We start from the raw sequence: 22,264 nt of genomic DNA, 5'->3' as shown, positions 1-22,264 counted from the left end.
TAATTTACATGTAGAATATTTTAGATTTTATATTTATTTTCTCTTTTCAAAAATCTATATATTTATCTAAATTGAGCATGAGAGTCGCTAATCGATGAAAATTCAATTGTAAGAATTAATTTTCTTTTAGTTATTTCTAATTTAAAAAATTATCATTTAATATAATTTGTTTGTAAATAAATATTTTTTATAAAATTCTCTCTCTCTCTCTCTCTCTCTCTCTCTAACACATTGTAATTGTTAATATTGTCAAGCAATCAAACAAGTTAATCAATTTCATATAATTATTAAAACTGATCTTTATTGTAAGATATACAGAATAGGTTGTGATAAATTTACCTGTACATCATGTGTCCCTTGTCCCACATCACTGAGGGCTTTCTAACAAATCCACATTGACCATTTTGCTCAAACATGGCCGCGTTAAGATTCAATCCCGCGTCATCAGTTTGATAATTCAACGCGACCATCTGAATTCCGAAAGCCCAAAATATTACAGGGTTAAAATTCGTGGAATCGATACGCATTCCTGCAGGATACGTTCGGATCAGTTGAGTTTCTGCATGGGCGATAACGCCTAACGGTTGCTTCCTGCAAATCTTTTTCGCCGTGCTCTCGTTCAAGGACGAACATTGAAAGCAGGCTGGCACTCCGCGAGTGGATCTATTAACGTGAGAATAAAAAACATATTTTATATTTTTTCTATCGAAATTAGTATTTTTATTGAGCAATATTGAACAAAATTGTAACAGTAGTGTATTACCGAAATATGATTTGTAAAATAATGAAAGTATAAAATAATATATGCAAAGAGAATATCGTTAATTAAATATAAAAAAAGAAAAAAATATGATAATGAGAAATTCTTGATATAAAAGTGAAAAAGAAGAAAAACCTTTGAGAAATGCTAAAAGTAAGTAGAATAAAATTTATCTATATATTAGTGAGGAAAATTCTCTGAAGAGTATATGAAAAATGTGAAAATATATGAAATATTCATATATATATATATATATATATATATATATATTATATATCAGGTTGAATCAAATGCATTTATTGCGTTAATAATAAACTAACCTGAAGATATTCTCGATGTTGCTACCGCCGCTCGCGATCGAGGCGGACGTCGAGAGAGATTGCGGCGATCCTGAAGAGGATGCTACACTGTTGGCTCCTATACCGGCGATACTGTGCCTTTGAACCGGTCCCGTATGCGACGGATGTCGTATTTTTCCTGGCGCCGCCGTCCCAGGCGCGGTGTTCAATCCGCGAAATTTAATCGCCTGCAGATAAATCGCCAGATCCGACAGCTCCTTAGCTATCTGACTACTCTGTTTTTGCGCTTTGTCATCCACCACTGGATCTGATTTTAAACGACTATGCGGTATTTGACTGCCGCATTGATACCTCTCATAGCTCGAGATCGAGTTATCTGTAAATTACACATCAAACAGTTCGCGATAAATTTTTCTTTAATAAATTGCGCTAAATTGCTATAATTTTTGAACGCAATTGAGATAAACGCTATAAATTGGCGTTATGTGAGTTCAGAAAAGGATAGTATTTAAGTAGGATATTAAAATAGAGAGTATTTAGGTTAAAACCTAGAATTAAGAAGGAATTAAGCCATCCTTTGGGGAAATATAGATCTACTTACTAGTATTGATAATATATATATATATATAGTTTATCATTTTTACCATCGATATTATCGTCTTCATCGTCATCCTCTTCGTCGTCCTCATCTTCGCTAAAATATTCGACGACCGACGTGCTGCTCACGTCAGTCCTCATTTGCTTCATAGAGGATGCACGATCCGACATGAGCATCTTTCCGCGATGACTGAGAGGCGTGTGCGACAATGGTCCGGTAGGATCGACCACCAGTTTTTTATTTTTTATCAAAATTCGATAACGAAGCTGCGAAGGTGTAGGCAATTGCGGATCATCACTAAAGTCGGTTTCGAAGAGAAATTTTGTCACCAATTTGTCGCCAAAAACGGACTGAAATGACATATTTTAATTATAATTTAATCGTGCTTATGACGATAATTAATAGGAATTAATTTATTGATTGCAATTATGTACCTGAAATATCTGAGCCATGCGAGCTTGCTGACTTGGCGAACAATGGTTCTCGATGGAGAGGATCACAGGATAAGGGGAACTGACGAAGGCGCTTCGATCGATTGCTTCCACGACCGATCTAAATGGTATTTTGGTAGTAAATGTGTGACCGTGATAAATCAGCGGGGATCCATCGTCACCGTCCCAACAATCGAGTTCCACGCAGCGACATCCAGTTAAGAGTACCTATATATAGACGTTTATTGTTATTAGTTATTCAATTTCATTCCTGCTAATTATAATTTGTTTTAATAAAAATTTATTTTTTTATGTTGCCAGATAAAAAAAAATTCATTCTTTAAATTAATATATTTTTTCACAATTCTTAGATAAATCTTTCTTTTATATTTCGCAAAATTTTTAAGATGTTGAAAATTCTATTTGTTTAGATTCTTGAATTGATAATGATTGGTTATATATACAGAATCTTTATATAGAATTAAAATATTCTTTATTCGTTTATTTTTTTATTGAATAGCATGAAAAATTATTAATTATGCCTTATTATTAGGTTGATTGCAAATTATAATGGATATAATCAAAGCAAAACTATTTGACACATTCTTTCTATAACTCTACATAAAGTTTTATTTATTATACGAATATCTGATTTAAAAAATAGTAATTTACCTGTGAATACAATTGCACAGAGGACTCTCCTTTGAGTTGATGCCCGGTCAAATAAGTGTTGTGGGAACTAGCGATGTAATATTGCGACAGGGGCTGCTGCATCTCGGTTTCGGACGGTGTCGCATACTCGTTCGGGAAGGCATAATTGTCCTTGTCCATCATATATCGCGCAAAACCTTCGAAAGACAAACACCATTGTGTGCGAAGTGCCGGATCCGGTTCGTGCCTCTGAAATGAGAGCAAATAGACTTGATTGTATTAGGTCGTATGAGCAGACGTATTGCAATGCGGTGACGGTCGTGCGAGCGAAATTGACATCTTTTATTTGTCGGACAAAGCAAATTGAGATCAAGAATATTTCGAAATCAAAGAATTATGATTGTTATAATTATTTGAAAATATAATAAAAGACAAAAAATTGTAGTTTGTCATCTTTTTAACGAAAATAGGTTTTTTTTTTTTTCTTTTTTTTTTTCTCTACGAAATACATCTAGTATGCAGGTATCAGGATTATTAATTTCAGTATATTTTTCGGATATTAATTTGTGCGAATAGAGATGTCACGAAGAAATGAGATTGTCGATTAAATATATTTTTTAATGCAAAAATCTCTAACACAATAAGTCTAGTAAATATTTACCTTAATGAGCGCCTTGATCTCTTCGTCGCTCAATTTTTCTTGTTGCCGAGACTCTAGGAATTTTGTAAATGTCGCCAGAGTGATTACTTGAGATTTCGATGGGTCCACGCCAGCGTCCATACAACAATTATTAACTATGCTTGCCGCCGCGACTGCATCGAATATCTGCTTCTTTTGTAGGTTGCTACTCGTTTTATATTCATGACAGTCGATAGAGTTGTTTCTTGTTAACAAACCTGTTTAAATATAATTTTTCACTTTAGATAATACATTTAAATATTTAATATTAAAAGTTATTTTTAAACTGAAGTTAAAACTAAGCGAGTTTCGTTTTCCAGAAAATTAATTTTTGTATATTAATATGTAAATTAATATATATTATAGTGATATAGTAAAATTTTGAAAAAAATTACGTTTTATTTATTTGAAATTATTATTTAATGAGTTAATTCATATATTTACAAGATTGATTATCGCATTTTCGTTTGTAATGATGATTGAGTGTAAGGTCGGTCTTTATATGTGCTTGTATACGTTTATATTAAAATTAAATATCTGTTTATATGAAAATTTAATTTTTGAAAAATTATATGTCAGTTTAGTTCTTGTCAAGCTTACCGATTCTTTGTGGAGTGGCGTCGCTGGTTTGCCTGAGCACTGCTGGACGCATGCTAAAGTCCCTTAATGATCCGTCACTTTGACTACGGCACGTGATCGCTAATTGGCCGAATAAATCTCGCAAGTCTTTCCTAGCTCGTAAGCTGAACGATCGGAAAAGCGCGACGAACTCCACGAAGTTTAATTTTGTTTCATACATGATCGAAGAAGTGGTACGGGCTTTCACTTGCCAAGGAGCTTCTGAGCTACCAGGTATACCACCGGATCCGTTTTTGTCCTTTTCTCTAGTAACACATAACAAACTGCGCGCGCGTTATTCACGTATTGCTCATAATTTGAATAATTATATATATATTAAATAAAATTTACAAAAATTTATATTGAAATAAGATTTGATACACAAATTTTTATTATATTTTTAACCTGAGTAAGTTTTATTCTGTATATTCCGAATTATATAAATTTTTTGCTCGAAATAAAAAAAAAAAAAAAAAAAAAACTTTAGTAAATGATACATATGAATACATATATATGTATAAAACAACGTACTTGTGGAAAGTGGAATAAGGCAAGGAAGCGACGATACGATCGGCGGAACCGGGTGGGCTACGCGGTGGAATTCGGTCTCGACTAGCTCTTGGTGATGCTGGTAGGATCCTTATTAGGGATTCTCTACTCCCTGTGCCGTGACGAAGAGGTGTAGTCGATAGACTTCCATCCGAGGTCGAAGAGTCATATTGTTTTAAACACAAATCCTGTATTAAGCCAGAATTGTTTAATTCGATGAATATGCGGTGAATATACGGTTATATATACACGAAAATAAAAAATGCAAATATTTCTCCACAAGAATGATTAATTTACATTTCGTACAAGAAATGCAAAGCAAATCTATACAAACCTTGGTTAAAGCATGAATGTTGCCAATCGATTTCGTCTTCTTGCCTTTAACGTTTCGTCTACGTAGAGTGCTACTGCTCGTTGGAGATAATGTGCCAACACTTTCTGTCATGGACCAGTCGCGACCGCCGAAAACACGTATAGCGTCGGCTGTTGTCGGCTGTTCCAAGCCTTCCATCGATTGTTCGAAGTAGGAAAAGTATAATTGGAGATATTTTTCTTTCAACCAGCGTGATCTACGATCTGTTAATTGTTGTTGTCGTTTGAGGCCTCGCAGTATCCAACATAATCCCATATACCATATTCTGAAAGCCGTGTATATACGGATTACACATAATTTATAATATAATTATATATATAAAATTCAACAATAGTTTGTACATGATTAGAGAGAATTGGTAAAGTTGCACGAATGTGTATAAACATGTTATTATTGATATACAATTTCTCAATAATGTACCATTACTGTATTATTAATATATCAATAATGCATTTAACATTTTGGAAATACATTAATTATATAGATTAATTGATTTATGCGTGGGGAATTTTCATAGAGAAAAATTTAAAGCACGTATAAGAGAAAATATTGGCAGAGTAATTCGAACATACATATATATATATATATATATATATATATATATATATATATATATATATATATATATATATATATATTTGAGGGATTTTTATTCAGAAAATTAAAATTACATGAAAAGCATATATCATATATAAAATATATTTCTATATTTTCGAATCAGGTTAAATATTTTTAATTATCTTTCTGTATTAAAATAAATATTCTTTTCATATTAAAATAAAACGAGAAATGTTTAAAAATTAATCACAACAGATGTATCGTTAACAATATTAAAATTAATAAAATTGTTTAAATAATTTTAACGAATACTTCTTATATTCTATTTTTCGAAGTTTATACGTACTTGCTAAGGGCGGGGGGGCAAAGTAGGAAGATCAGTCGATTGTCCGGAAGATTCGATCCATACATGAGGCCGATACAGGAGTCGGAGCCCGATAGGCCGTATCTCTTGCAGATGCTCCTGAGATCAGCCTCTCGATCGCGATCGCAGCAGCCGATCATTATCTCCTTCAACGATCCTAAGTCGAGATATCCTTCTTCTAGAGTGACAAAAGCGCAATCGGCTGGTTGCTGCGCGTACCTGCTGACTAGGCCCGCCGGTACCGTGTCCTCCGGATTCGAGGTCAGTGAAAATTCTGTGAGAGCGGTACCGCCGACTTGCGCCGTTTTTAGGGGGCTCCAGGGTGGTTTTTCCCAGACGAAGGTACCGCAAGCGCGATCGACACGTGCAAATACCAACGCCGTTCTCGAAGTACCACTCTCGCAATCCCAGTGCACTAAAGTCGTGCCATGGTGTAACATCTGAAATAGAGAGATATTTTATGTAGAAAATACATAAAAAACATAGACATAGAAAATATAAATTTAATACAAATATTGCAGTTTTGATGTTTGATCCCTGCAATATAATTCCTACATAATATCAATTCGGCTATCACAGATTTTTAAATAGTATAATTTAACAAAAGATAACTTCTTTTAAATTTGTGTTAAAAAGCAGAGAAAATAGTGCTTTTTATCATCGGTAAAAATATTTTTCATATAAAGTGTATATTTGTGGTGGTAAATCTATATTTGTAATTTCGTTCAAAACCGTTTGTTTCGCCGGTCTTTATATAATTAGATTTCACTGTTGTAATGATATTATTTTCAAAAATAGAGGACATAGGCGCCTGTGCGGAAAATATAAATATATTAATTTCAATGTACAAGGCATTTTACTATTACAACGGCGTTTTTGCAACTACGTCACATCGCTCTTGCCTCAACAAAATATGTACATACTATAGAAACGTTGTGAATGCATTTATAACACTAATGGGACTTCTAATGCATTTATAACGGCGTTTATGCAGCGTTATGTCGTCCTTTTTCTCCTTTCTTTCTCTTTTTTTCTCTCTTTTTCTCTTTTTTTTCCAAGTGCAATGCAGGCAGGTACTTATTACACGTACGTACGATGCAGTGCATATATGAAATCGCTTATTTGTCGATAATTACTTGAATTTACTATACACTCCGATATATAATACACAATGAATACTATGTTTCAGATATCATTGAAAAAACATTAATATAATAAATTGATATCCAGATATTGAAATTTTGACGAGTTTAATGTTACATGGCAAAATATATTTTACGTATAATTATCGCATTTTCATTGTCACAAAAACAGATAGAATTATGTATGCTGAAATTCAATAATTATGCCACTTTTAATGAATTTTAATTTTTTATTGGTATTGGTGAAAGAGAATAAAATATACTTAATTAGTTAATTTATATAGTAATGTTAATGCACAATCTCCGTTCTTTTTTATTTTCGTAATTACATCCAATCATCCTTTAAATTTTTCGTGTTTGGCTGAAATATTTCTTTATTGTAAAATATTTTTATTTAAATATTAAAATATAACTTTTATAATGATTTATTAAAAATATGCTGATGATTCGAACATAAATTTTAAAGTTTAACATTTTTAAAATGATTATTTTTTAAAATGACACAAAATTAAATATAGTAGATTTAAATATATATATATATATATATATATAAAGTATTTCAAGCAAAAATACATGCTGGTTAAAATATATAATGTTTAAAATAAAAAAGGATATTTATTTTTTGAATTAATTTTTTATTAAAGAAAGATCGACAATAATTCAAAAAGTTCATAGATGAAAGTTCATAAATGAAAGAAATTGCGATTTTTTGTAGTTGAATCGCAATACTTAATACTATCATGATTATTGTGTGTATAAAACAATACTGGTGTGAAAGGATGGCATTTATAATATTTCGAATTCTATATATTAATAATAAATAATATATAGTATAAATGTAAAAAAAATACATAAATTTGTTAATAGTAAAAAAATACAAAAAAATACAAGTGATTCATTTTCCGTATCGCTTTAGACGGATTAGATGGACCAGATTATACAGGAGTGATGGACTTACATGAAATATTAATGATGAAAATTTATTGTCTGTTTTAGTGTATTTTAGGTGTTTTTTAAATACATTTTAGATGACAAAATTAAATTTTTTAAAATACATTTTAAGTAACAAAATTAAATATTAGAAAAAAATTTATAACAATCTTTAATATTACACGGAGAAAATTTTATATTAAAAATTTTGAAAACATTTTTTCTATATTTGTTATGTGAGCAGTGCGTTTTTTAATATATATATATATATGTATATATAAAGAATGTATACTATGTACATATCACATAAGTGGCTATAACTGTATATGTCTGGTTATATATTTATATTTTTAAGACACATTGATGTTAAATCAATTATCTTTATAAGATACTATCATTCGTAGAGGGATCGGACCGAATAAAATTGCATAACTCTTCTCAAAGTAGCTATATATCTCACTTGATGTAGTCAATGGATCACACGTTATGTATCTAGCAAAAAAACGCTGTTTAACAGAAAGAAACTCAGGATTATCGATTGTGCTAGAAATTTCATGACAGGAGAATAACGAATTTATTCGTTATGAACCATTTTCTCCGTGAACATGTCATGTCCCATTTTTTCCTCTTGCCACTCAATTAACGCTGACAATTGGTGGCACGATTCAAAAGGATGACCCGGTTTTTCGTGCTGCGTTACAACATTTTTTTTTCCATTGGTCTCGTCAGTTTGCTTTTTTCTCCCTCGTTTCCTCCTTCTCCCGCATAGTTCTCTGTTTTCTCTCTAATTTCTGCGAAGCATACCAGGAGTATGGGCGTAAGGGTAGTCCCTTTGAAATCCTTTTGACATGCGACAATCTACGTGCTGACGGTATCTCTTATCACAGCAGCGCAGCATCATAGAAGCAACATCCCCGTGATATTAATACATATTTTGAGATTGTCCGCAAGAGTAAGAAGATATCTTTATGTTGATGTGTCGGCTTCTTACGCGTTTTGATATTTTTTAATAAATTGTATGCTTTCACTTAAACTTTTACTTTTATACAAACACAGTTATTTATTTCTCTTATTTTGATAATATATATATAAAAAGAAATAGCAAACGTGAAAAGCATGAAAAGTCAATACCTTTCTTTACTTTCTTTTATGATTCGCATAGTTTGAACGGAAAACTGCGGTCTGAGGATTTCATACAATTGCATATCATTTGAGTATTGATAACAAAGAAAAAATGCATATAACTCGTGTTATATGTGTTCATTTAAATTTTAAAGACGGCCTTAGAATTTCATGGCGAAATAGATAGCAATTTCTATGGTGTCATGAAAAAAAAACGTGTATCATATTTTTCGATTATTTCCAGTTGTATAAGTCTACATCGGTCAGAATTTGTAATTCATACGTATAATTTATTTTTATATTTTGTCTGGATAATATCGGTGACAGATTTTTAATCTCCTCGCTTTGTTACGTCTGCGGTAGAATCGAATAATGACATGCAATAACATTGACGTAGTTTCCTGTGCGATCTTACGTTGAATTAATATTGTGCCATTTGTCACATAATTAGCAGATTATGCAACACGCAAAAATCGTCCGGTGTCGACGAATTAACATTGCGTGAAATAAGATAGGACTATTTTTTATACAGCATATAATCCTTTATGGAAATAACTCAAAATTGATGAGAATATTTGAAAATTATCATTTTTCTAATGCGATGTTATAGCTTAAATATATGTAAAAATGTTTAGTTTATTTCTTTGTGTCGGTTATGTTTAATACAATTGCAGATACGAATATTCTGATCTGTTATGTCCTATTTAAGTGTAATATGCAGCAGCCTGAGATAGAAAAGGCTCTTCTCTCTCTAAATATGATATCGTTTTCTATTTTATAGTATTATTTGAATTTTTGCTTTTCAGGTGTGTAGTTTTTTTTATGATGTTATGTTAAATTTATATATATATATATATATATATCTCAGAACTACAAAGTGGAATGAAATAATATTATTTTAGATAGAAAGAATCGTGATTCTGACGTCAAAATATTTTTCAAAAACGAGAATGTTATATTGTTTTGGATTATTTCACTTTCGAGAAATAATGCAAAATATATAACTGGTGTATTGTTTTGCATTATTTCTCAAAAGAAATTGCAGTTTACAGTTATTTACGTAAAGAATTATGCCGCATGAAAGATAATCTACCTTATTTCGTGTAATACTACATAATTCGTGATGCAAACAGTATACTTTACTGGGATATAGTCGAACAACACTAGATTTATCGTCCAATGATTTTTGCGTGACGCATAATCTGCTAATTACATGCCGAATGCATATTGTTAAACATTACGACGTGATATAGATCGCATGGAAAACCACGTCAATGTTACTGCACGTCATTATCCGATTCTACCGCAGCCGTAACAGAGCGACGGGATCAAAAGCGTCGCCGACATCGCGTGGTATTGTTGCAACAAATCCTGCGCGTCCAATATTTGCGATGCACTCCACGTGCAGTATCGCGATGTCACGTATACGAATTGGCAGTTTTGTTGTATAACGCAATATCTCTCAGTTCCAAAACGATAGTCTCAGACAATGTATATGTGTGCGTGTGTATGTGTGTGTTCTCAATGAGTAGTCAGGATGCGACATAGCGTGAACGAATCGTCGCGCGTCATCTTAAAGCATAAATTATTGTACATTACGTTAAATTTTTTTATAGCGTTACATCAAATTTCATTAAGTTCCAACGTAGTTATTTTTCGTACATTTTAAATATAATACAGAATAATATTTAAGAGAAAAATTCTATTCTTTTCTCACAAATAAAGGAAAACTTGTTATTATTTAATTATATTTTCCAATCTCAAAATTATTTTTATCTTTCTTCAGATGCCCTATTAATCGATAATATGGAGTTATCACTTGGGTAAAGTTAGAAGTAATTATTTGATTATAAAATCTTTCGCTCTATTCTAGATAATAAAATTATCTGTCTGTAGAACAAAAATAAAAAATAATAAGTAACTTTGGAAAGTATCAATTGTAGTGAAGCTAATTGTATGAGACCCCTTTAGTTATATATCGGATATAAAATGTGCAGATTGCTTGTAGAATGCAACAACATACCTGCAGGAGATGAAGATCCATGCCGGTGTGTGGCGCGGCAACAGGAAACAAAGCGACCCCGTGATCGATCTTGATCGGCTGTACGGGCTTGTACGAGTCCAAATCAAGATGATAATCATTCTCATCGCTTTCCTCCGCCATGTACGTTTGCTCGATCGCGGTCGTGTGAACGCTCAGGGTGCGATGGAGGGAACCGGTAGTCGCGTCTCTGCCACGAGCATGCCGATGCTTACATGAAAAAGAAATTAATTCCTCATAATATGTTACACATATATATGTGTCAAAAAAGCACTATAAATTGCTAATAAATAATACGAAATTTGTTTCATAATTTATTCATTTAATATAATACTTGTATAAAAACGATGCTTTTATACAAGTATCATATAATATTAAATAAATAAATTATAAAAGAAATTTTGCATTAGTGAAATCTAACGTTAATTTACGTAATGATATTTATTTGAAGCAAGCAAGTTTTATTTATTCGAGCATTTGCTTTCTTTTAAGTTATATGTGAGTGAAATTGTAGAGAGAGCCTCGATTAAGGGGGCACCCGCAGTTGCGGGTCAGAACAAAAAGCTTTTTTTTTTTTTTTTTTTTTGTGAATTTTTTCTGTCGAAACTATTGTATCACTTATTCTAAAATTTCTACACGGTATCAAACATTAAAACTATATTTCAGAATTTTTTTGTGAAAGAATGTCCCATAGTGTCCAAGTAATGAGCAATCTCCGAGAGGTACTTCTAAAAAAAAGTTCGTTTGCGATGATCATTCTAACTTCGAGTAGGGTTATCTAATATGAACAAACCAAAGATTTTTGAAAAATCATATTTTTCACAAAATAGCGGAGGTTCAAAATAAAAATTTGAACGATTATTTTTTTTACCCCCAAAAAAATCTATCAATGCCTATAAAATGGAAAGTTTCTTGAATATTTAAAAAAAGCTTCGATTAAGTATTAGATAAACTAATACACTAACTAAATTTCTTTGGTTTGTTCATTTCAGATAACCCTATTCGGAGCTGGAGTGCTCACCGCAAACAAACATTTTTTTAAAAGTCCCTTTGAGAGATTGCTCGTTACTTGGACACTGTGAGACATTCTTCCACGAAAAAATTCTGAAATAGTTTTAATGTTGTTTGATACCGTATAAAAATTTTAGAATAAGTAACATAATAGTTTCGACAGAAAAAATTCCCAAAGAAAAGCTTTATTTCCAACCCGCAAGTGCGGGTGTCCCCTTAATGTAACATTACTTGTTTATTGTGATAATCTATTAGGAATCTTTGTGAGAGGATATACATTTTATTGTTGGAATATTCGTCTTACCTTGTGAAAGAGGGCAATTTTTTCGAGAACGGAGTTTGTGTCGTGTCCTATGGGGTTCTCCGGTTTGTTCAAGGAACCGCTCCTCGAACTCCATCCCGACGGCGTCTCTGTGTTACTCTCGACGGCGATCCTAGCGGCCGGCGCAGACAAAGGCACGTGTTCTTGAGGTTCGCTTTCCTTAACGCTAGCACGTGGCGACTCGCGAGTTTCTCTATACTCGAACTGGGGCTGAAACATATCAGGCCAAGATGATAAGTTGTCGAAAGTTTCGGTTAAATATTTGTCGCGCAAAATTTATCTATATTATAAAACAAAACATAGAGTTTTTCGTTTTATGGCAATTGTAATTCAGAAAAAAATAAATAAATATAAATATTGAAACGTTGTTAAAATAATTTATATTTTAAAAGGAAATAAAAGCTAATAATGAGTCTCGGAAAAAATATTGAATTTGAATATATAAATATTTAATTTATTTCAAAGTTTTTATTTCCAAGGGATAATAAAAATTCTATGTTTCAAGAGTATATAGAGAGTATAACTGTATTTTATACAATACTTTTTTATATACATATTTTAAATTTGATTTATTTTTATGTTTATTCTATACATATTTTTATTATAAAATATATTTTAAGAAAAGATAATAATCTTATAATATGTTAGATATATATAATATAATAAATATTATATATATCTAATATAGATAATAAATATTTAATGAATATATATCTTGTGTTAGTGATAAAAAAAGAAGATGAGAGCAATGAAAATGATGATCAACAATATATTAAAAATGACTAAAATGTACATGAAATTAGTTTTACACGTCGTAATAGCAAATACATACAAATAGAAACAAATAGAAAATGCTTACAAAACTAATAAGAGAAATGTACAGTAATCACGTTTATTAGGTCGTTTGTTATTATGATATTTGCATGTGAGATGAACATATCATAACACTATATCAGATTACGTGAGACTAGATTAAAATGCATGATATATCACTGCGAGAAACATCTAATACGTATAAATTCATCTGTACCAGTTCCGAAGTGATGTAACAGTTTGTAATTCGGATTACAGAATTTTGCAAGAATATTAAATTACGATTACTATCGCTGTGTATATATGTTGTTACACTGTTTCATACGATAACGATGCTTTGAAAGGACTGAGTTATTGCTCATTTCAAGGATGCCAGATTCAATAATTCGAATAACAAGATTCTCTTTGTATATCCAAAGGAAGCTTGACTTTCGAAAATCGATAATAGTTTAGGACTTCGTCTCAAGATGCACCCTCGAAATCTCGCGTATTCATCAACAGAAGCATTGGAAGCTCCTTGGATCTCGATGAGTGGTAACATATAAAGGGCTCTTTCGCAAGTGTGAATTCTTCGATGATCTTATAATTATGAGTGGCATTGAGAAACTTGATAATGGCTCGTCTTATTTTTAGTATTTTGAGAGTATTCTAATATACTATATGTATATATATATATATATATATATATATATATATATATATATATATATTATATTCTTAGGATATTTTTCTACCATGCTATCAGATATGGTGCAATAAAATTAATTAAGTCTAATTACTAATTGATGAATTTTTAATAATATGTTACATTAAAAAAATTATTCTTTCTTGACATTTTGCTTTTCTTTGTATACCACGATTAATTGCACTCGTGAACATTTTTTTTTAAGTTATCCCTTCATTTATTCTTGCAGCGAGATCTTTGATACGATTTAAAAATCGAATTAAATGCGTACGGATAATTTACGGATAGTTTACAAACTTGTTCACAAACTTGTTCCAAGCCGGCTTCCTAAAGCGCTGACACAGAAACTTTAATGCGACTTGTAATTAATTATTATCCAATAACCTTAATATATCGGGTATATTGTTCCTCGATACCGCGTTATGACGTGATGCTGTTTCGCTTTATCGCGCCGTGTTATGCATTGATCGATTCGCCGTCGAACAGCATCGTCGCTAAGTCGCGCGATCCAAATTGCAAACATACTGAAGCCCTTGGGAATACGCTTGAGAGTAAGATAATTCGAATACATCTTGTTCGATCTCCCAGGAAGGAAAGTACATTCGATGTTAATTTGGCCCTTGTGGAGAAGATAGAGGAATCTACTCATCACGTCACAGAATTGAAACGACAGCTTCTGTTCCTTTGATCGAAATTCGACTTGTCTAATAAGGCAAGGAGGTAGCAAATAAGGAAAGCAAAATGGGAAGGTTAACATTTATCGGAAAATATCTCGTAAAAATTTTACCTTAGGAAGGATTTGCTTTAAGGAAGATATTAATTTATTTAGCATTACTTAAAGTTGTTTCAAAATAAAAAAAGGCACTTTTTTTAGAAATATATTATCTTGATATAAAATATTCTTTTTTATTTTTTATACTTGAAATAAATATTGTTTCTGAATCTGTTTAAAAAAAAGTTTAACTTATATATGCATGTGTGATTATTTCTCAAAAACTTTATCTAATCAAAAATTTTAGATTTAAATTGATTAATTTTTAAATATGTATGAAGATTAATTAAAAATATCTTAAAAATTTTGATTGACATAACTTTTTGTTGTTACATGTTCGTAATACGAAAAAACAATATTTGTAAACAAAAGTTGTTTTTTATCACGTTTTAATGAAATAATCTACGCTCTTTTTTTATAATAGACATAATATTCTGCCGTAAACTTTGAAAATTCCTGTGTATTTAACTTAATTGAGCTTCTACAATAGAATTTTTAAGTTAATGGAATAATTTAATTTAATCCAGTGGAATTTTTAATTTCAATTTTTCATATAAAAGCATCTCGTACGTTCAATTTATCATTGTTTTCACTGTATGTATTTCTTTATAATATTTTTCTTAACATTATTCGCAATAATGTGAACACGATATTGCGATAACGATGAGACACATTATATATATATAATATCTGATCTTTTAAAGTTTAAAGCTTGAGACTACGGCGGACGTGATGTTGGACTAGCGAAGTGACTTTCGTAGTATCTGTTGCTTAACTTTGCTATCCTTCTTTCCCGCTCTCTTCCCCTGAGGTATACATTTACGTGACGATGAGGGAGCGAGCAGCACACGAAGGGATAACAGAGCGATGCACGTTAGCTTGGCATACATCTTGGTATCGCGCCGATGTCGATTTGAAATTCTACCTGCAAGCCGTGGTATCCCATGCCATCGTGGATATGTTCGGGTAGCAGATTATCTCTAGAAAGAAAGGTAGAGAGGGGAAGGGGGCGACAGTGATAACGACATCGATTTAAACCACGTCTTGGATAGTTTTAAGACAAAGTCTGTCGTTTACTTTGCTATCACAATATCGATCGTTGTTCAATTGAACGTAATTAACGATCAGCGTAGCAAAATGCAAATCGAAGCTTAAATGACCGCTACTATTTTTGTATCTTAGAAATTGTGCATTTTGCACAATTCTGTCATAATCTGAAGTTTCTTTATTAAAACGCATAATAGTAAATACATAATTTTATTGTACATCCATATGTGTTACTCATCTTGAAAAAGATATAAATAAGCATTTTCCTAAACCCTGATCTACGAGCAGATTTAAACAACATATTATCAGCGCTAATTTTGTTTGATTACAATTTTACGTGTCTAACAGGAAATTTTTTATTTTGAAAATCTTTACGACAATTTCTAAATAAGGATGGATTTTCTATCATTTATTCTCTTCAAGATATAAAATTTGAGAAACGCTGAAAAGTCGATTAACAGCAGGTATCTTCGAAAATATTGTGAAGTATTAGAAATTAATCTTACAAGAATGAGTACTTGTTTTCGTATATATAATGATTAATATCTTTTCCGAAAGAAACACTTTACCCTGTAACTTCGCATATTCTCACGCAGGGAATCCACATGGATGTAAACTCTAATTACAGTTTCGCAGTATCAAATGCGTGCTTGGTTTTAACTTTCAACGACCAGCGGCTCCGTGGACTCGTTACGCAAGTTAAGTTTCATGAGCTACTCTTAAAAGCAGTGATTTTCATTGCGGGAGCGCGATGTGCTCTCACCATCAAATAGCGTGACGCTATAAAAGGCGAAGAAGACGCAGCTATTCCGTTCCCCAATGATGATCGTTAGCGACAAGAGCAAGTAGTTTCCGCCGGCCTACAACCATCGTAGCTGCTGGAGGCCGATAGAAACCCCTTTCCTTGTCGTTTTATGACGCAACCTCCGTTACTGCTCTTCCGCTGTTATTCTTCGTAAAAAAAACTTGCCGATGAATTTCTTTGCACAATTCTTGACGATTGCACTCAAAATAATTCTGCTTGAAGCGCGAACTTTAAGGTTTTCTTGCATCAGTTCTGATAGATTGTTGTTGATGAATTACATGCGTGTGTTTATTAATAATAAATATATTTCTTTATAAAATAAAGTTGAATGCCTTTTATAATTTTTATTTTATTTTAAAAAGACTATCTTCTTAAATAAAAAGTAAACTTTGTAAACTTGTTAGATATGCAGGCTTTTTCAAGTTTTGACATAAATCTTGCTCTAATTTCTTATCAGTTCCTTTTCTTCAGATGAATTCACCACAACAAAGTTCTTGCTATCTTTTGACTTAATATATAGTAACGGGACAGAGTAAATTTTCCGTATCATTGACTGTCTCTAGTTTCTCGGTTTTGCAATCTTGGTTGTGATACACTCGAGAAGATACGTCGAATTTTATCAATGAACTGCTTTGGCTGACAGCCAAAATTCTGCGAAAGCGATCCATCATTTACAGTTTACAATCTCTTTGATTTAGTTATTCTTTTTTTCCGTCGTATACCGTATCTCATACATTTGATACAATTCATTGAATAAACTAAAGCTGCATAGCTTATCGAAATAATTAATCTTCTTCTCGATGGGCGCACAAATCTTGTCTGTCAAATCATCTTGCATTGACGTGATCTTCTCATTGTCGGTAGCAGCCAAACTTTGATAAATTATCCAACGTTTAAAAAAGGCGAGAGCGTTCTAACGTGTAGAATTTAGCAGTGTGCGAACATATTTAAATGCTGTCGAGCCATTTAACGGCAACGTAAAACATCTACTCGTGCAAATGTTTTCTTTTTTTTTTTTTTTTACATTCAAAGTGCACACAAAGTGCATTATTAAATAATGGGGAAAACGTGAGGCATTTTTCGTAAGAATTTACCTTTGTTTTGCATGCTTCCTGCAGCTCGCGCAGGAAGGTTCCAAAGTATGGCACCACAGGACATTCTGGCATCGCGAGAGCGCGAGCAAGTGCACACTCATATTCGGAAGACCGAAGGGCGTAGGAGAGATATTTCAAAACCGGTATAGGCTCGTTCACGCTATGCCAAAATGGCTTTAGCTTGTCGGATCTGAAACACAGACAATTCGTTCGTTTGATTAGAAACATTTTTTAAGGCATACAATTAAACCGCTGACAATAAAAATTTGTTTCGTCATTTCCCCTTAAATAATTATATTACAACGCTGTAAGGGGAAAGTAGGGTATGATGGCCGTACGAAAAAGATGGCCATAGGCTGTCATTTTTTCAATAATCGCTACGTAGTGCGCTTTTTTAGTCATTATCAAAGATAATCGATATTTACAGTAATTTATGTGCATATATTATTCGCAATGACGATATTGTGAATCTTATATCATATTTTTACTTCTGACTATCTGCAAAGTTTTTCATGTGTCCACTAAAAACTATTATAACGTCGAATAAATTACAGTTAAGCTATCGTAATCGGCTTTAGACATATTATAAAGATATGTAAATTGTTATATGACTTATAATTTTTATTTCGTTTTCACTATTTTTTTATAAATACTATGGCCATCTTTCCGTCACTATGGTCATCTTTTCCTTAAAAGTTGGGTAAGATGGCCAATGCTTATGTTGTACTATTTTGACGATATTAAATTTTTATTAAATATTTTCCTTTTATATTCGATAATATTACGTAATTTAAGCTTCAGTGAAAATAATATGCCAGAAAATAACAAAAATAAAAGTATGTTTTTTGCATTTTAAAAAACTATGGCCATCTTATCCCGAGTTTACCCTATATATATAATACAACGCGTGTTATTATATTGCTAGTGATATCGTACTTGATAATTTTAAATAATATATTTTTTTTTCTTAAAACATCTTAGGAGTGATCATTTAAATTGCAAACCACATAAATGATTAAATGAATAAATCATTGGTTAAGAGATCAGCGGATATTATACTTACAAATGAGATTTAATACTTTGACTAAGTAAGTATACTCAATTGAAGTAACATACATTAATTTCTACCTGATGCCTCAATTTTACACACCAACATTATATAGTGGTTTAGCCTTGGCGGAATTACTAAGCTTAATTTCAGATAAGGTAAATTTCAGAAGTAGTTAATGCTACACTAAAAGCATTGATTAATTGTATATTAAATTAATATAGAAGGAAACATTGAAACAAAATAAAGATTTTTTTTCTGTTAGAAAAAAATTACATATTTTTCTTCAAAACGTGATAATGAATAGTTTATTATTATAAATTTGCTCGAATTAATTAATAAATAATATCTTTAATATTTTATAATATTTATATTATTTATAATATTAATAAGATTTACATATTATCATACATTCGTATATTCACCTTTTGCTTAATTTTTTTATTAAAACGAGAATCAAAGTTACAATACAAATATTCATTCCTTCTTTAAGAGAAAATAATTTTTTAGTCGGAAATTTTGTTTCTTCTGTGTGTGTGTGTGTGTGTGTGTTAAACGCATAGTATGAAAGATCAATATTTCAGAACTGGTAAAGTTATTACGAAAACGTTCACTATAGTTTAGCACATGGCGCAGCAAAATATAATTATGACACTTTACATTTACGTATACGATTTAAAATTAAGCCGGCTCGATGGTTGCTTCAATACTCGGAAGAAACAACATGTCGCTCAATGCAAACAGTTTCCTCCGTTTCGCATACTGGCGGTCGTTGAAAATCGAGGAGCGTTTATTACTGCGGTGTTAATTATCTTCTCTCTTTAAGCGTCCTACGTAGCGTGCGGGCTAGTTAGCTCCGAATGTCGGTTGGAAAATGTTTCCGAGTAGCGTAGGACAGTTAGCCGGTGTGCAATGATCGTTCTAAAACGATACTCCCGCACAAAACTTTTATCTTCTCATTCGCGCAGGACGAGCAGAGGGTGTGTAGCTTTACAGTGGTCTCGGGCAATAAAAAGTATTTTATTTCCACGCCGCTTTTTCCGATGGTAACAAACGTAAAGGTTTTTCACTATGCCACTTAAGGCAAAATTCGTTCGTTTCGTGGAACGTACAATAAAAGGCACAGCGACATTTAATGACGACGAGCATCGTTATCCGTGAAAAGGAGGAAAGTGATGACCGAATGGCGAACGTAAACCGATGCGGATAAAACCCCCTTTTACCCCTTAGAATTTTCTATTATCAGTGATGTTACGCTCATCGATGTAATTTCCTCCGTAGCTTCCGAGTCGTCGATTGAATGGACGACTTAGTTATTACGGTATTTCGATGAAGGTCAATAACTGCCAATATCGATGTGTAGTACATTTTGTAACAACTGTATATTATCAGAGATCGGTTAAAAATTTATCAATAGCGTGAGGAGGTCAATCTCTCTTGAATTCTTCAAATGAAAATAAAGTTCGATCCTTCCTTTCTTCCTACTTTTATTTTCTCTTTTAGAATACATTTCTAAGATATTCACAATACAGGGACGTTTTCTCCATTTTTGTTTGCACGTTTATATTGGAACAGGATCAAACTTTCCAAGGATATTTTCTGTATGGTTTTGGAATTGACAAGAAATTCTTTAATAAAATATTCTGTTTCCAATGTTTAGATATAAAGAGCTTATTCGAAGCACCTTGTGAAAAACGAAAATCTCTTTTGAGTATTTTTTTTCTCTCAAGTAAGCAATAACAATATTAAATCAATCGATTATTTTTTAGGTAGATGGACACAGATATTTTAATAACTTTTATACACTTTCAGCTATATATTGCGATCATGCATAATGAAGTAAATGTAAAAATACAAAATGCAATCTCAGAAAATTTCATCTGCAAAATGAATTTGCGAGTAAAACTTAAAAAAATCGCGCTTTGACGTTTAGATACGATAGCATAAAATACAACGATTAATCAAATTTCCTCAGTCAAGAACTCCTTTTAAAACAGCGATACGTTTTCAAAAACTTTGGCGCGAGTTGTTCTTTGAAACTTGTAAAAGTTCAGCATGCGAATATCGCTCTTTGTACTTTTTTTCAACACTTCTTTCATGCGAGAATTAATTGTTAAACGGGTAGGAAAACGATTTTACGGAAGAATGCGCGAGTTATTTGTACTCGTTGATCTCTTGAGGAAATTAATGACACACATTCATTATTCGAATTTACTTTTCAACGGGAGATTATCCCATTCTCCTCACGAGGCATCGGATTGAAAGAGGTCGCAATTCCGAAAGAACTCTTTCGCGAAATAATGCGATTACGTCGTTCAATCGTTTCGGGACATGAGCAGAGCATCGAGTTGGGAAACATTTGCAGAATGAACTGTATATGAACTGTATAGCACTCGAGAAAATTTTTACGGATGCTCTCAATAAAGCGAATTATTATGAAAAGTCACTTCACTTTGCGATGAATAAAAAAAAGATATATATATATATATATATATATATATAATAATATAATTTAAACTTCTATGGATCCAACAGTTTAAAAGAAAATTGCGTACACATTCTTGGTAAATATTTTTACAATACATTGTGGTAATTATCTATAAATTGATTGCATAAAATGATTATTGATACATTAACAGTTGCTTTTTATTCAATAGTATATATTTCAATTGTTGTTTTCTTTTTTATAATTTTACTTTTTGAGTTAATTTTTTTAACTTTAATTTTAAAATTAATTTTTCCATAATAGTTTAATAATTTTTATTTGTGTTTACAAATATCAAACATCTAGATGCTCTTATCTCATTGTTAGTTTAGATTGTTATTATTCTAAACTTTGCTGATCAAAATCCTAAAATATAATATAAACTAATAGGGAGCAATTTTTAGTAAATATCTGTGATATAAGTTTTTATTTCGCGCTTTTAGTTAGAGACTAGAAACTAAGAATAAGTTATCGATTTTTTAGTATCTTTTGTGTAATAAAATATTACGTATATAAATAAATAATTATTAATAATTATTTATTATTAGTAGATAAACCTATTTCCTGTTTTATAATAACGTATTTAATGGTTTAATAATAATGATGGATTTACTATCACTTATTCTGATAAGATATCTAAAACGTACGAGATAGTGTAGCAAGTATGAGAACAGCCGGGAGCAAATCGCATAACATTTATGCGTGAGCCGAGAGTAAAGGGAGTCTGGTATAAGTATTTCAATCAAGTTGCAAACGCGTTCTCCGGTTTCCCGCTTGAAATCCAAGTTCTGTTGAAATATATACATGTATAACAAAAATATGTATACAAATTATATAGTAATTATTAAGTCTGCCAGAGTTATTTATATGAAACATCATGTAATGATATTAATTTTTTAATAAAAATGTGAATCGAGAACACACATGTTTGAAAATATTAAAATTTTTTTTTTAGTTTTTCTCTCTACATACTTTTTGAATTAATTTTTAAAAATTAATTTAGAATAATTTTTTTCATAACAGTTTAATAATTCGTGGGGGAGGGGCTAATTGTGAATATCAAACAT

At 31.6% G+C, this 22,264-nt stretch overlaps 2 protein-coding genes across 6 annotated transcripts in view; one reads left to right on the top strand and one right to left on the bottom strand.

Moving 5' to 3' along the window:
* Nucleotides 1-22,264, top strand: part of LOC140672753 (uncharacterized) — a 201,790-nt gene that overhangs the window by 12,428 nt on the left and 167,098 nt on the right. The window lies entirely within an intron of this gene.
* Nucleotides 1-22,264, bottom strand: part of LOC140672726 (1-phosphatidylinositol 4,5-bisphosphate phosphodiesterase epsilon-1) — a 135,286-nt gene that overhangs the window by 10,810 nt on the left and 102,212 nt on the right. For 4 of the 5 annotated variants that reach the window (XM_072905112.1, XM_072905123.1, XM_072905114.1 and 1 more), the window contains 13 exons: nt 17,665-17,854; nt 12,431-12,658; nt 11,098-11,325; nt 5,863-6,320; nt 4,920-5,223; nt 4,568-4,773; nt 4,019-4,320; nt 3,401-3,636; nt 2,761-2,988; nt 2,092-2,316; nt 1,704-2,007; nt 1,081-1,435; nt 340-663 (listed from right to left, as the gene is read on the bottom strand). In XM_072905112.1, coding sequence (XP_072761213.1) covers nt 340-663; nt 1,081-1,435; nt 1,704-2,007; nt 2,092-2,316; nt 2,761-2,988; nt 3,401-3,636; nt 4,019-4,320; nt 4,568-4,773; nt 4,920-5,223; nt 5,863-6,320; nt 11,098-11,325; nt 12,431-12,658; nt 17,665-17,854 — 3,588 coding nt within the window. Of the gene's footprint in view, nt 1-339; nt 664-1,080; nt 1,436-1,703; nt 2,008-2,091; nt 2,317-2,760; nt 2,989-3,400; nt 3,637-4,018; nt 4,321-4,567; nt 4,774-4,919; nt 5,224-5,862; nt 6,321-11,097; nt 11,326-12,430; nt 12,659-17,664; nt 18,962-22,264 lie in introns of those variants that run through there. The other variant, XM_072905108.1, reaches the window with a different exon arrangement.

The sequence above is a fragment of the Anoplolepis gracilipes genome, chromosome 1 (assembly GCF_047496725.1).
Source record: "Anoplolepis gracilipes chromosome 1, ASM4749672v1, whole genome shotgun sequence".
Taxonomy (NCBI): Eukaryota; Metazoa; Arthropoda; class Insecta; order Hymenoptera; family Formicidae; genus Anoplolepis; species Anoplolepis gracilipes.
The sequence above is the reverse complement of the archived record's forward strand: the minus strand, read 5'-3'. Positions and strand labels throughout refer to the sequence as shown.